This window comes from Chiloscyllium plagiosum, unplaced genomic scaffold, assembly GCF_037043375.1.
Source record: "Chiloscyllium plagiosum isolate Xiang-an unplaced genomic scaffold, Cpla_swu_hap1 HiC_scaffold_29, whole genome shotgun sequence".
Lineage (NCBI taxonomy): Eukaryota > Metazoa > Chordata > Chondrichthyes > Orectolobiformes > Hemiscylliidae > Chiloscyllium > Chiloscyllium plagiosum.
The window spans coordinates 41787440-41801110 of NW_028270167.1; the positions used below are offsets into that span (position 1 = coordinate 41787440).

Here is a 13671-nt window from a genome sequence, read left to right on the forward strand (position 1 = left end):
AATTCTCACTAGAGCTATCTTTGTCATTTTGGTCAATCCAAAATACATGCATATTAAAAACACCCATGATTATTGCTGTACGTTTCTTATAAGCCCCAGAATTTCCTGGTTTTTTGGGAACCTATAGTTTAATCTCACCAAGGACTTTTTTTCCCTTGCTATTTCTTACTTCTACCCAGACGGAACCTAAGTCTTGATCTCTAGTGCTTGTATCATTTCTCACTTCAACACTGATCTCTTCCTTAACTAACAAGCTGCACCAACTCCTTTTCCCACCTGCATATCCTTCCAAAGCAATGGATACATTAAGATATTCAAATCCTAAACCTGTACTCCCTGCGATTCATGCACAAAGATGCACCGTTTTTCTCCATTTGCAGTGCTAAATCATTCATTTTATTCCAAATGCTTTTTACTTCATTCAAAGTTGTATCATTGAGCCAGTATTGTCTCTCTGCATTTCTTCTCCCAAAATGCATGACCTCATTTTTCTGCACTGAAATTCATCTGCCAGCCCAACTTATCAATGTCCCTCTGAAATCACTTAGCATCATCCTCACAATTCATTATTCTCTCTAGTTTAGCAAAATCTACATACTTAGAGATTCTGCTGAACACCCATCTCTAAACTCTTTATATAAATCAGAAAAAGCAGATCCCAGGGGAACACCAATTTCAACTGGTCTTCAATCTAAGAAATGCCCTTCTTTACTTATACTCTGTTTCTTACCTTTCAGCCAACTTTTAATCCAGGTTGCCAAGGACACATGAATCCAAACATTTCTAATGTGCTAACTAACTTGCAACGTGGCACCGTTTCAATGCTTTATGAATGTCCAAACATATAATCCAAAGCACTACCCTCATCAAAGAGCTCAATCATATTTGCCAGACATGACCTGTCCTGAACAAAGCCATGTTGATTGCCTCGTATTAACTTATTTTTCTCTAAGTATATATATTTACCTCATTCCATATTATGGCCTCCATCATTTTTCCAGCAGTTTGATGTCAAGCTGACAGGTTTGTAGTTTCCGGAGTTATCCTTTGTCCCATTCTTAAACAATGTTGTCCCATTTGCAATTCTCCAGACTCCACAACTAATGCTGTCTTCACACCTGGAATACTTCAGTCAATGACCTTATAATTTTCTCCCTTCCCTTTCTTAGTGATCTAGGACATAACCCCATCCCACCTGGACCTGGCAACTTCTCTACCTGAAGTGCTGCCAGCCATTTTGTCAAATATTGTACTGCCCAGTTGCTCAACACCCACATTTTCAACTGTGTCATTGTCACCATTTTCTATTTTGGTAAAGACAGAAACAAAGTATTCATTTAGTACCTCTGCCATACCCTTTGCTTTAGTAAACAGTTTGATCCTAATGGATCCCACTATATCCTTCACTAATCTTTTACTATTAATATGCTTGAAGAACTTATACTATTTGTTTTAGTGCAGCCTGCTATCCTTTGCTAATGCTTCCTCTTAGCCTTAAGCTTCTTTCTTGCATTTGAGATATTCTTCCTGATTTCTGTTGCTATTATTACTCGAGTATACATCATGTGCCTCCTTTTTCTTCCTTATTTTCTCATCAGTATCCCTAGTCATCCAGGGTACTCTACTTTTGGATACTGAGTATTTATTTCTCATGAGCATGTACCTAGCTTGTGTCATATCCATCTCTCCTTTTAAAATTTTCCAATTTCATCCAGCAAAATGTGCTTCCAATCAATCTGCTTCAGTTTAACATTTAGACCTCTAAAATCTGCTTTTTTCCAGTCTGGGATCTTATTTCTCAAATGCTCCCTGACTCTAACATTCTCCCCTTGGCCGGCCTTGATTCCTAGGACCAGATGCAGCATAGCCTCTTCCTTGGTAGGACTGGACGTTTACTGATACACAACGTTCTCCTGCACACTTTAAAGGAATTTCTTCTCTTCCATGCCTCACACTCCATCTTCTTCCTAGTCTACCTTAGGCTAATTGAAATAATCAACTATCACAACCTTACTTGTCCTGCCGGTTCCATGATCTGCCAATAAATGCTCTCTTATACTTCCTTCCCACTACCTTGAGGTCTACAATAAAAACCTACTGGTCATCACTTGGTTTGGCACCTCCAACAACATAGATTCTAATTTCCAAACTGCATCTCATGCATCTTTGACCAAGACTGTCACACCACATCCCTTTTACACATCCTGTTGCTACTAAATATTCTTATAACCAGGATGTTAAGCATCCAGCCCTGCTCTAGTTTTATCAACGTTTATGACAATGCGACTATGCTTTATTCCCCCAGCGCAATTTCTGCTTCCAGTTCCTCAATTTTTTAAAACACTAATCTGTGCATACTGCCCTTTTCTCTTTCTTTCCCATTGGAAGACAGTCACTTCCTTGTTCACTGTCAACACTCAAACCATCTCTCGATTCTTTTTCCCTGTTCTCCATTCTACCTCTTTTGCCTTCCCTGGTACTTTCAAAGCTAAGCCATTAGTCAACCCACTCCCTGCTTTTACAAATTCAAACCCAGCTACACCACACTGTTTACTCTCTCAGCCAGGTGATTAGTTCCAGTTCTGCTCAGGTAAAACTCATCTCTTCTGAACAGCTTTCTCCTTCCACAAAAGTGATTCCCAAATCCCAAAAATCTAAACCACTCTTTTCTACACCATCTCTCAAGCCATGCATTTGCCTTTCTGATTCGATTGGAAAATTAGAAAATCAAAATTTTAGGAACACAGTAACAGGAGTAGTCCATTCAATCACTTGAGCCTGTTTCCCTATTCAATGGCTGACCTGTGGCCTAACTGCATTCCCCTGCCTTCAGTCCCTTAATATCTTTGCTGAACAAAAAATTATCTTCTCAGATTGAAAAGATTCTGCATCTCTGCCACTTGTGAAACTGTTCTTCATGATTCATTGATGCAGTATGACATTCATACATTCATAAGAACATAAGAGCAGGTGCAGGTCCGTCTGGCCCTTAGAGCCTGCACCACCTTCAATAAGATCATGGCCAATCTTTTCATGGACTCAGCCCCACTTACCCGCATTTTCATCATAACCCTGAATTCCTTTATTTTTCAAAAAACTACCTTAGCTTTAAAAGCAATAACGGAAGTAGCGTCAACTACTTCAGTCGGCAACGAACTCCATAGATTAACAACCCTCTGAATGAAGAAGTTCCTTCTCAGTTCAGTTCTAAACCTGCTTCCTCTAATCTTGAGGCCATGCCCTTTTATCTTAGTCTCACCCACCAGTGGAAACATCCAGTCTATTTATATTTTATTGATTTCCTTCATAATTTTATATGTTTCTATAATATCCTCCCCTCATTGTTCTGAATTCTATTCAGCCTCTCCTCATAAGCCATCCCCTCAACTCCGGAATCAACCTAGTGAACCTCCTGTACATCCCCACGAGTGCCAATACATCCTTTCTTAAGTAAGGAGACCAAATCTGCACACAGTACTCCAGGTGTGGCCTCACCACCACCCTGTACAGCTGCAACATAACCTCTATGCTTTTAGCCTCAACCCTTTTAGCAACGAAGAACAAAATTCCATTTGTCTTCCTAATTACTTGTCGTTCCTGCAGATCAACCTTCTGTGACTCATGCACAAGGACATCTATGTCTCTCTGTAAATCAGCATGCTGTAACTTTTTACCATTCAAGTAATAATCTATTTTGCTGTTACTCCTACCAAAATATATGACTTCATATTTACTAACATTGTATTCCATCTGCCAGACCTTTGCCCCCTCACTCAATGTATCCATGTTCCTCTGCAAAGTTTCACAGTCCTCTGCACATTTTGCTTTGCCACTCAGCTTCACGTCATTGGCAAATTTTGACACCCAGATCATCTATATAAATTGTAAATAATTGCAGTCCCAACAGTGATCCCTGAGGCACACCGTCCAGAATAGCACTCATTTATCCCCACTCTTTGCTTCCTGTTAGTCAACCAATCCTCTATCCATGCTAATACTCTACCCCTAACACCATGCATCCTTATCTTGTGCAGCAGCCGCATGTGCGACACCATGTCAAAGGCCTTTTGGAAATCTGGGTATACCACATCTACTGGTTCCCCATTATTCACCTTGCTTGAAATATTTTCATAGAATTCCAAAAGATTTGTGAAGCATGACCTGCCCTTCATGAAGCCATGCTGCGTCTGTACAATGGGACAATTTCTTTCCAGATGCGCTGCTATTTCTTCCTTGATAATAGACTCAAGCACCTCCGCCCACTTCTGTCCCTTCCTTTCACTTCTGGTAAATATCAGCCTCATAACCTGCCTTCTCCTTTAACAGGATGTGACCAGTGGTGTCCCACAAATATCTGTGTTAAGGCCTCAATTATTTATATATATTCAGATTTGCTGATATATCAAGTTAGGTGGCTTTATAAACAGTGAGGATGATAGTATAAAATTACAAAGGATTTTGGTAGACTATATGAACAGGCAAAACAATGGCAGATGGAGCTCGATGTAACCAAGTGTGAGATTAGATTACATTACAGTGTGGAAACAGGCCCTTCGGCCCAACAAGTCCACACCGACCCGCCGAAGCGCAACCCACCCATACCCATACATTTACCCCTTACCTAACACTGCGGGCAATTTAGCATGGCCAATTCACCTGACCTGCATATCTTTTGGACTGTGGGAGGAAACTGGAGCACCCGGAGGAAACCCACGCAGACACAGGGAGAACGTGCAAACTCCAGTCGCCTGAGGCGGGAATTGAACCCGGGTCTCCGGCACTGTGAGGCAGCAGTGCTAACCACTGTGCCACCCACGGAAAAGGATAGATGATATGAGATTGAAAACAGTGGATGTCCAAAGAGACTTGAGAGTTCAGGTGCACAGATCCTTAAAATCTCACAAACAAGTGCAAAAAAACCCCAAAAAGCTGGCCTTTTTTTTCCAAAGGACTTGAGCATAAGGATGCAGATATTATGTTGCATCTCCACAAATCGCTGGTTAGACATCAATTAGAGTACTGTAATCAGACCTGGGCATCACACCTTAGCAAGTATATACTGGCTTTGGAGAGAGTACTATTTAGGTTTACAAGGATGATTCCTGGTCTTTAGGGGTTAGGTTCTGAGGACATATTACAGAAATTGAGCCTCTTTTCTCCAGACTTTATAAGGTTAAGGGGTGATCTTAAATCTTCAAGATCCTACCAGGAAAAGACAGGGTAGATAAAGGTAAACTGTTTCCATTGGTTGGAGATTCTAGATTGAAAGGCCATGGTCTGAGAATTAGGGCCAGATTGTTCAAGAGAGATGTTAGGAGGCACTTCTACACATAAAGTGTGGTAGATGCTTGGAACTCAGTTCCACAGCTGTTTTTCAAATGACTATCACCAGATCCTCCTTCAACATCATTTGTAGGAGTCATCACTGCCCCAAATTGCATTGGACAAGCCACACCAGTCCATGTCCATTGGGAGCAAGACCTAACAACATCCAGGGTTGGGCTAGTCAGTGGCAAGAAACAATCTGTGCACACAAGTGCAAGGTGACGAATAAGCAACAAAGAATCTAACCATCACATTTAAGAGCATTACCAACCTTGATCCTCCACTACTAACGTCCCCAGAGTTACCATTGACCAGAAACTGAATTGCACTAGCTATTAAACTACTGAGCTATAATAACAGGTTAGAGACTGGGAGATCTATCACAAATAACGCACTTTTGTTGTCTGCTCACGATCTAAAAGACACAAGTCAGGACTTGCCGAGATGGATGTATTTTCAACAACTCTCAAGGGGCTCAACACCATCCAGGATAAAGCAGAACGACTGACTGGGACTAATTCATCACCATCAACATTCACTTCCATCAGCAACACACAATGGTGTACACCTGTACAAGATGCATTGCACTGCACCTTCAAACCCAAGTGATCTAGAACAAAAGCAGATCCATGTAAGTGTATACAGCTGTGGAGTTCCTCTTCACTCTGATTTATGTCTAGAATATTGTTGCATCACTGATGTTAGTTCAAAATGCTCAAACTCCCTTCTTAAGGGCATTGTGGGTACTATCTACACCACACTAACTGCAGCAGTTCAAGGAGGCAGCTTACCACCCAACTTCTCAGAGGCAACGAGAGATGGGACATACGTACTGGCTAGCATTGCTGACATTAATTGAACAAATTTTTAAAAATGGAATGGCTACAAAAGTAAGCTTTCGGCTAGTCATATTGTGGCAGTGTCTGAACTCCTAAACCTGACCATAGTCTACAAAGCGCAAGTTATGTGTCTGATGGGATACTTTTCACAGACTAAATGGATACAGCTCCAACAATACTCAAGAAGTTCAAAGCCTGTCCAAGACAAAACAACTTCCCTAATCAACAACACAGCCATCTTCTTAATTATTTACTCTTGATTGCCACTTTCATGCAGTGGTGAAATGTGAAAAATCTACAAGAGGCAATCTACAAGAAGCTGCTAAGGTTTCTTTGGCAGCTAGCCACAGATCAATGACCTCCACCACTTGGAATATGAACAACAAGTGCATGGAAACACCATTGTTTTCAGGTTGTCTTGCTAGGACTACATATAAGGACCAAGAGGAATTGTAATATTGAAATGTTTGGACCTGCTGGATTAAAAAAGTCATTGAAGAGACATGTAATTGCTGGGAACGGTGATAAAAAGTCAAATGACTGTGGAAAATAGGCAAGCAAAGTTTTTAGAAGAGAGATGGGAGATGGGTCTTATGGATTTAATTGCTTAACAGATTTGATTTGGAAGAAATGGGGCCCATGCATTGAAGGTCCGTAAAACACAGGAGCAGAAGTAGGTCATTCAGTTCCATCAAGTCTAACCGAGCAACAGTCTTTGAACTATAATCCCGTTTCAGTACACACCTCGCTATCAGTTAAAGGAACAAACCATAAAGAAGCAGACAGCAACAACAGGAAGATCTCGCTCTTTTTTTTTGGAAAAGAGAAAATCTTATAGCAGGACAAGCTGCACAGATCTCTTTCAGTATATCTTCTGGGAACAGGATAAAGTTCCAGAAATCAGGCCCTTCAATTTCCTCATAAAATCTGAAAGATGATCTGTTATTTATAATTGACTGTTATCAAAACTAAAGCTGATCTACCTCTTATTGTCATAGACTGTCAGCATTCTGATCTCAATGACAGGAAAACAAGTAGAGCACAAGAAGTCTTCCCCAATTTCGATTCGTTCAGATTGGATCTTCGGCCCACTGGGCTTTTTATTGTATTTGTATCTTGTATTGTATCTTGTAATTGTGTCTGTGTCTGGGATATGTAGATATTGCTTAATTCTGCATAGGACAAGCTCAGCCAGTTTGTGTTTACGTCTCTGGGCTTGGAGAAAGTTTGTTGACGTAACCAATGTTCTATGTTTCAAAGGCAGTGCTGAACACATCAGCCTGCCTTTTGGCATGCTGACACAAATGGGTTCTGTTCCAAGCTGAGCTGGACTCTACATCTAGGTATTGCTTGCCATTTTTAAAGGCCTTCAGATTTGTCCTGACTCCAAAAATCCCACTTCATTATTTCAAATCAACGTTTGAAAAAATTTGAAAAGCAGATGATTTTGAAACATATGGAGCCTTTCCAATTCAGGCAGAACAAAGACTAACTGTTGATTTATCAGAGAAACCCTTTATATTGACATAATGAGGTAAAATAGAATTGAAGGATGAAGCAGGACTTTATTTTGTGGTCAAGACAGACAGAGTATTGACCTATGGGGAACTGACCTAAATGGCTAGGGCTATAACTTAGTTGATAACAGCTTTTGTCATTTAAAAAAAAAGTTTCGTTCATAAGAAATTAGTTATTTTGAGTTCAACCTGTTCAAACCTTACATTATTATTCAAACAAAAAGAAGAGAAAGAAATTGATCATTTTAGTGATAAAGCAAAACATTAACATTTTTGGTATGTCTTTTGGAGTAGTGGGGTTTAATTATCAGCACAATCCTCCTGGAAAATGTTGGAACAGCCTCAATAGCATGCAGACTCTCGAAGTGGGCATATCCTGCCATTCCTTCAGCATTATATTGTATATTTTATGTGCACGAGAAATTCTCAGAGCTTTGATTATTGAATACTTAAGAACTTTCTTTCCTATGATTATTTTGGCAATTGTACCTTGGATCAGACTCATTGTGGACCTCTAACCCTATATATATCTTAGTCAAAGACTATGATTGCCCTGAGATTAACGTATGCTTTTAGGAAAGCACCTTAAGATCTAATTTTAAATTTAAATTCCAAATTTACGGTATAAAAGATTAACAAGCAGATGAATTAGCATAGTTATTATATATTTATGCAAATGCTGTCCGCCTAACAGTAAGAACAAGCCAATTCTAAATAATTGCTTCTATTTCTTGAATTTCTAGCCACCATCGAATTCCAAACTATCCTAAACAATTTCTTAAAAATTCAAATGCCTTCTCAGATTCAGAATGAGGAACGCCTTCTCTGAGATATTTATGAGATTCAGATTTGAAATGAATTGCTCCTTTTATATCCAGAAAATTGTACTGGGCTATACATGAACTTTGAATATCTAGCAATTCACATTTAAAAGCATTAATTTACAGACAATAAATCACATAACATGGTAAAAACCTTTCCTGATTCCAGCCTAAAACCAAAGTCATTTAAAACACAAGTTTGAGACTGCGACAAAGCATCAAGTCAAACATCCCTGCATTATGACAGGATATCGAAAGGAATGCCTGTTGGATTAAATTGCATTTATTTCAATGCAAGAGGGCTAACAGGTAAGGCCGATGAACTCAACGTGGATAGGTACGTAGGACTGGGACATTATAGCCATTTCAGAAACCTAGGTAAGGGAGGGCCAGGACTGGCGGCTTAATGCATCGGGGTACTGGTGCTTTAGGTGGGACAGAGGTGGTAGAAGGAGGGGGTGTTGCATTTTTGATTAAGGTGAGTATCACCGCAGTGAGGCTTTGTGGGTGGCACGGTGGCACAGTGGTTAGCACTGTTGCCTCACAGTGCCAGAGACCCGGGTTCAATTCCTGCCTCAGGCGGCTGACTATGTGGAGTTGGAGGGTTGGTGTGGACCTGATGGGCTTAAGGGTCTTTATCTGTGCTGTAGATCTCAATGACTTGATGACCTGTTTGCTCAACTGATCAACAGGATGACTGAAATAAACTGTTTTTACCTTCCTTGCAACCAAGTGCAATTGGACAATTCTGCATGCAGCTACGCGCAGGTGAGCGGACAACAGCGTGTGTTAGGAGATATTTTCTAGTCACCCTGTTATGACAAACCTCTGGAGCAGGTGGGATTTGAAATCAGGCCTCCTCATCCACAGGTAAGGACACTACCACAACAGCCCAACAGAAAATGCTGAAATCAAAAAAATGCATGCACCTCAACTGAAAGTAATGGCAGTGCTGAAAATGTAATAATTATACTGAGACCTGGAGATGATTGGAGATCTATTGCTTATTCTTAATAACTTAGAGTCATAGAGATGTACAGCATGGAAACAGACCCTTCGGTCCAACCCGTCCATGCCGACCAGATATCCCAACCCAATCTAGTCCCAACCGCCAGCACCCAGCCTATATCCCACCAAACCCTTCCTATTCATATACCCATCCAAATGCCTCTTAAATGTTGCAATTATACCAGCCTCCACCACATCCTCTAGCAGCTCATTCCATACACGTACCACCCTCTGCGTGAAAAAGTTGCTCTTTAAGGTCTCTTTTATATCTTTCCCCTCTCACCCTAAACCTATGCCCTCTAGTTCTGGACTCCCCGACCCCAGGGAAAAGACTTTTATCTATTTATCCTATCCATGCCCCCCATAATTTTGTAAACCTCTATAAGGTCACCCCTCAGCCTCCGACGCTCCAGAGAAAACAGCCCCAGCCTATTCAGCCTCTCCCTGTAGCTCAGATCCTCCAATCCTGGCAACACCCTTGTAAATCTTTTCTGAACCCTTTCAAGTTGGTCCAGCCAGCAGTGCCGACACACAAAGTCACCTGTTCTAGTCTTATTATGTCCAAACCAATGATCTCACGTCTATTTACATTGAAATTCATTTGCCACAGATTTGCCCATTCACTCAATCTCTCAATAGCTCTTTATAACTTTATATTTTCGCCCACACTATGTACAACTCAACCTGTGTGCCACTGATAAATTTTGGCATGTGATTTTCTATTCCATTAGCTAAGCCACATATGGGTAAACTAAGTGAGGACCAAACATAGCTCTTAGTGGAACACCACATCCTTCTGATTCAAGTACCTGATCAATATCCCTAGTGTTGCTCAACCAATTCCCTAATCACTTTAATAGTTTGCTCTGAATTCCATTCATTTCAATTTTAGTTAATAGGTTTGGGTACTTTATTAAATGTCGTTAAATAAAATAGAAGAACTGGTGATGGAGGCTAAAGAGGAAGCATGTACCAAACACATGACCCAGGACACTATACTGGATTGCTACTGACAATATCTGGTCAAGGAACCTGAGCCAGACGATGCAGCTGCAGGCCTGAGTCTGAGGTATTGTGGCAACAGGAATCTCAGATCAGGGTCACAGTGTGACACAGAATGAGTCCAAATGAAACATTCAAGTTTCAAAAGAAATGAGCTGAGATAATTGGACTGGGTATCACAGTATTTTTAAAGAGAACATTGAAAGAAATGCAAAACATTCCAAAGCATACATTGAGATTTATTAAAGAAACAGGCAGCAGTGAGGCTAATGATAGGATACCAATGTAGATATGTCATTCTGTATTCAGGTAACAGTCCACAGGCATTATCCCTAGTACCTGAGGTGGATTTAAACAGGTCAGAACCACTAACAGAATTAAATATTTCTGATAAGTCAGGAAGCTGCGGAAGGAAAGGGAGGAATTCTTATTTGTCGGATCTTGGCCAATACTATTGAGAAATCAATGGAACTGACACTAGTGATGGAGGATTTGAACTTGAAATAAAGGATCTTTATTAGGGTCCAGAAATAAGATTGAAACTACGGGTTGGAGAGTCCAGCATCTGGGCACTGAATAATGTCTGAAGAATTGTGCCTTGTATTCCCAACACCTCCCACCACTGTGCCCCAAAACCCTGAATACCCCTAACCATGTTACCCAAACTCTCAACCACTCTCACCACTGCCCAATGATCCAAAGTCAGAATATATCCCTGCACTTGGGCAGCTGGTGCACAACATTACCACATTTTTGACAGGCTAGATGTGCCAGAAAATTTAAATGAGGCAAAGTCTATTTCTTTCTTCCTGGTTACCAATGTAACCTTAGCCCAAATGCAACACTTGTGGCACACCAAGAAACAAGATCCAAGAAACATTTTTGTACTTTGGGAATGCTGCATTGGAGGTGCTATGGCACTTTAAACACTTTGTTTTAGCTAAACCAAGTGCAAAATGTAACAATGGTATATACACAGTAACAATTTCATTTATATACCACCATTTACCACAGGAAAATATCTCAAGAAGTTTCATAGATGTCTTTTCAAATAAAATTGAACACTGAGTCACACAATAATAATAAGACTGATAGGCTAAATTTAAGTCAAATAAGTAAATTCAAAATTCAAAAAGGTAAATTCTTGAGTTTAGTGATTCAGATTGATTATGTCTAAGAGGTCAAAATTGGAGGAGGTTTGATATCTCAAAAAGTCTTTGAGGGAAAGGAAGTAACAAAGATAGGGAGGGAAAAGAACAAAGGAAATTTGCAAACAAGGTATGAGTTTTAAAACATTTCCATTTGATAACCCAAATGTAGGAAAGAGAGTACAGAGGGGTGAATGAGACAGAGCCATGTCATGGAAAACACATGCTGTCGTGGTTATGGGTCACTGCTGTTCAGCCTCCTGAAATACTTCCTGTGGACAGAGATGTAATTGCCAAGGATGAACGGGTCCATAGTTTGAACTTACCGCCTGTGTTGTGGACACCATGGTTGCACTGACAGGAACCTGCCTCACTGTGGCAGTGCCCGTTCCTATAGAGATTGGCAGTCCAGCTGTTGGCGTTACTTTAGTGATTGCCTTTGATCCTGCTGTTGCCAGAGTTACTGCAGCTGAAGTCATTGTACCAGCAGCAGTGAACAGTTTGCTGGACGTTGCCACAGCAATGGCCTGTCCTGATTTGGGAATGACACCCAGTCCAGGCATTAGTCTGATGGTAGCTGCTGGTTTAGTATCTGTTGAAGACAGAGGAGCACTAACCTTCGCCTTCTGGTCAGCCACTGTTACAGCCAGTGCAGGCATCAGTCGGATGGCTGTGCTGCTTGCCTCAGTTACTTTTAAGTCTGGTGTAACCTTGACCACTGTGGACGTGGTGGAAGAGGTGGTGCTGGTAGATGCCTTCACCATGGAGTCAGTTGGCTGCATGGCAGGAGTGACGTGTAGAGTGGCTGAAATGCCTTTACCTGCCAGCAAGTCTGGGGTGAGTTTCACGGTAGTAACTGGTGCTTTGGTCAGTGTAGCCATCATATCCTGCGTGATTCGAAGCACTGTCTGGCCCTTGGAGTCAGTGGTGATAGAGGAAGGAGCTAATCGCAGAACATCTTTGCCCTTGGTCCGGATGTTTGTTGCTGTAAGTGGAATTCCAGTACTGGACTGTGTCTTCACCCCAAGTTGGCCTGCAATAGCAACCTAGACAAAAAATAGTCTCGAATCAATTACTACGGGCATTTATTCACAACTCTCAGCTTTAATAAACAGAGTTAGTCTTATAAACGGGGATCTTAGCCCTGCCAGAAACCTGGTAAAATTCAGACTGCTAATTTGAAAGCTGATGCTCAGATCACAATTCAGCTATTTTACAAGACATGTTTGACAACGTTATCAGTGGCAATTTACCAGGTGTTGTAAAGCTCCAGAAGGTGGCATGGAGATACCAAATAAGGAGAATGAATTTCAGTCATCACATGCCCAGTCTCAAATGGGGAACTTGAGTGATTCGAACGGCTAACCAGAATTGCAGCTAAGTGTGGCCTCCGCTGTATCCCATTGGCAATGGGACCAGTATTGTATCAGGGTTGGGTTGAGGCGCTCTTTGAACAGAAGGTTATGTAACTGGAAAACCAGAGGGTTGAGATGCAAACAAGGTTTCCAATAAAACACAGCTTAGAATATCGTACAGCATAGAACATTATAGCGCATTAAGGCCCCTTTGGGCCTTGATGTTGCGCTGATCTGTGAAACCAATCTGAAGCCCATCTAACCTACACTATTTCATCATCATCCATATATTTATCCAATGACCATTTAAATGTCCTTAAAGTTGCCGAGTCTACTACTGCTTCAGGCAGTGAGTTCCATGCCCTTACAACTCTCTGAGTAAAGAACCTACCTCTGACATCTGTCCTATATCCATCACCCCTCAATTTAAAGCAATGTCCCTCATGCTAGCCATCACCATCCAAGGAAAAAGGCTCTCAATATCCACCCTACTTAATTCTCTGATCACCTTGTATGTCTCAATTAAGTCACCTCTCAACCTTCTTCTCTAACAAAAACAGCCTCAGGTCCCTCAGCCTTTTCTCATACGACCTTCCCTTCACACCAGGCAACATTCTGGTAAATCTCCTCTGCACCCTTTCCAAAGCTTCCATGTC

At 41.1% G+C, this 13671-nt stretch overlaps 1 protein-coding gene across 5 annotated transcripts in view; it reads right to left on the reverse strand.

Annotated features, from left to right (window-relative positions):
• Positions 1-13671, reverse strand: part of nfrkb (nuclear factor related to kappaB binding protein) — a 169741-nt gene that overhangs the window by 18355 nt on the left and 137715 nt on the right. For 4 of the 5 annotated variants that reach the window (XM_087976526.1, XM_043676949.2, XM_043676947.2 and 1 more), the window contains exon 23: positions 11987-12706. In XM_087976526.1, the coding sequence (XP_087832652.1) occupies positions 11987-12706 (720 nt within the window). The remainder of the gene's footprint in view (positions 1-11986; positions 12707-13671) is intronic. The other variant, XM_043676950.2, reaches the window with a different exon arrangement.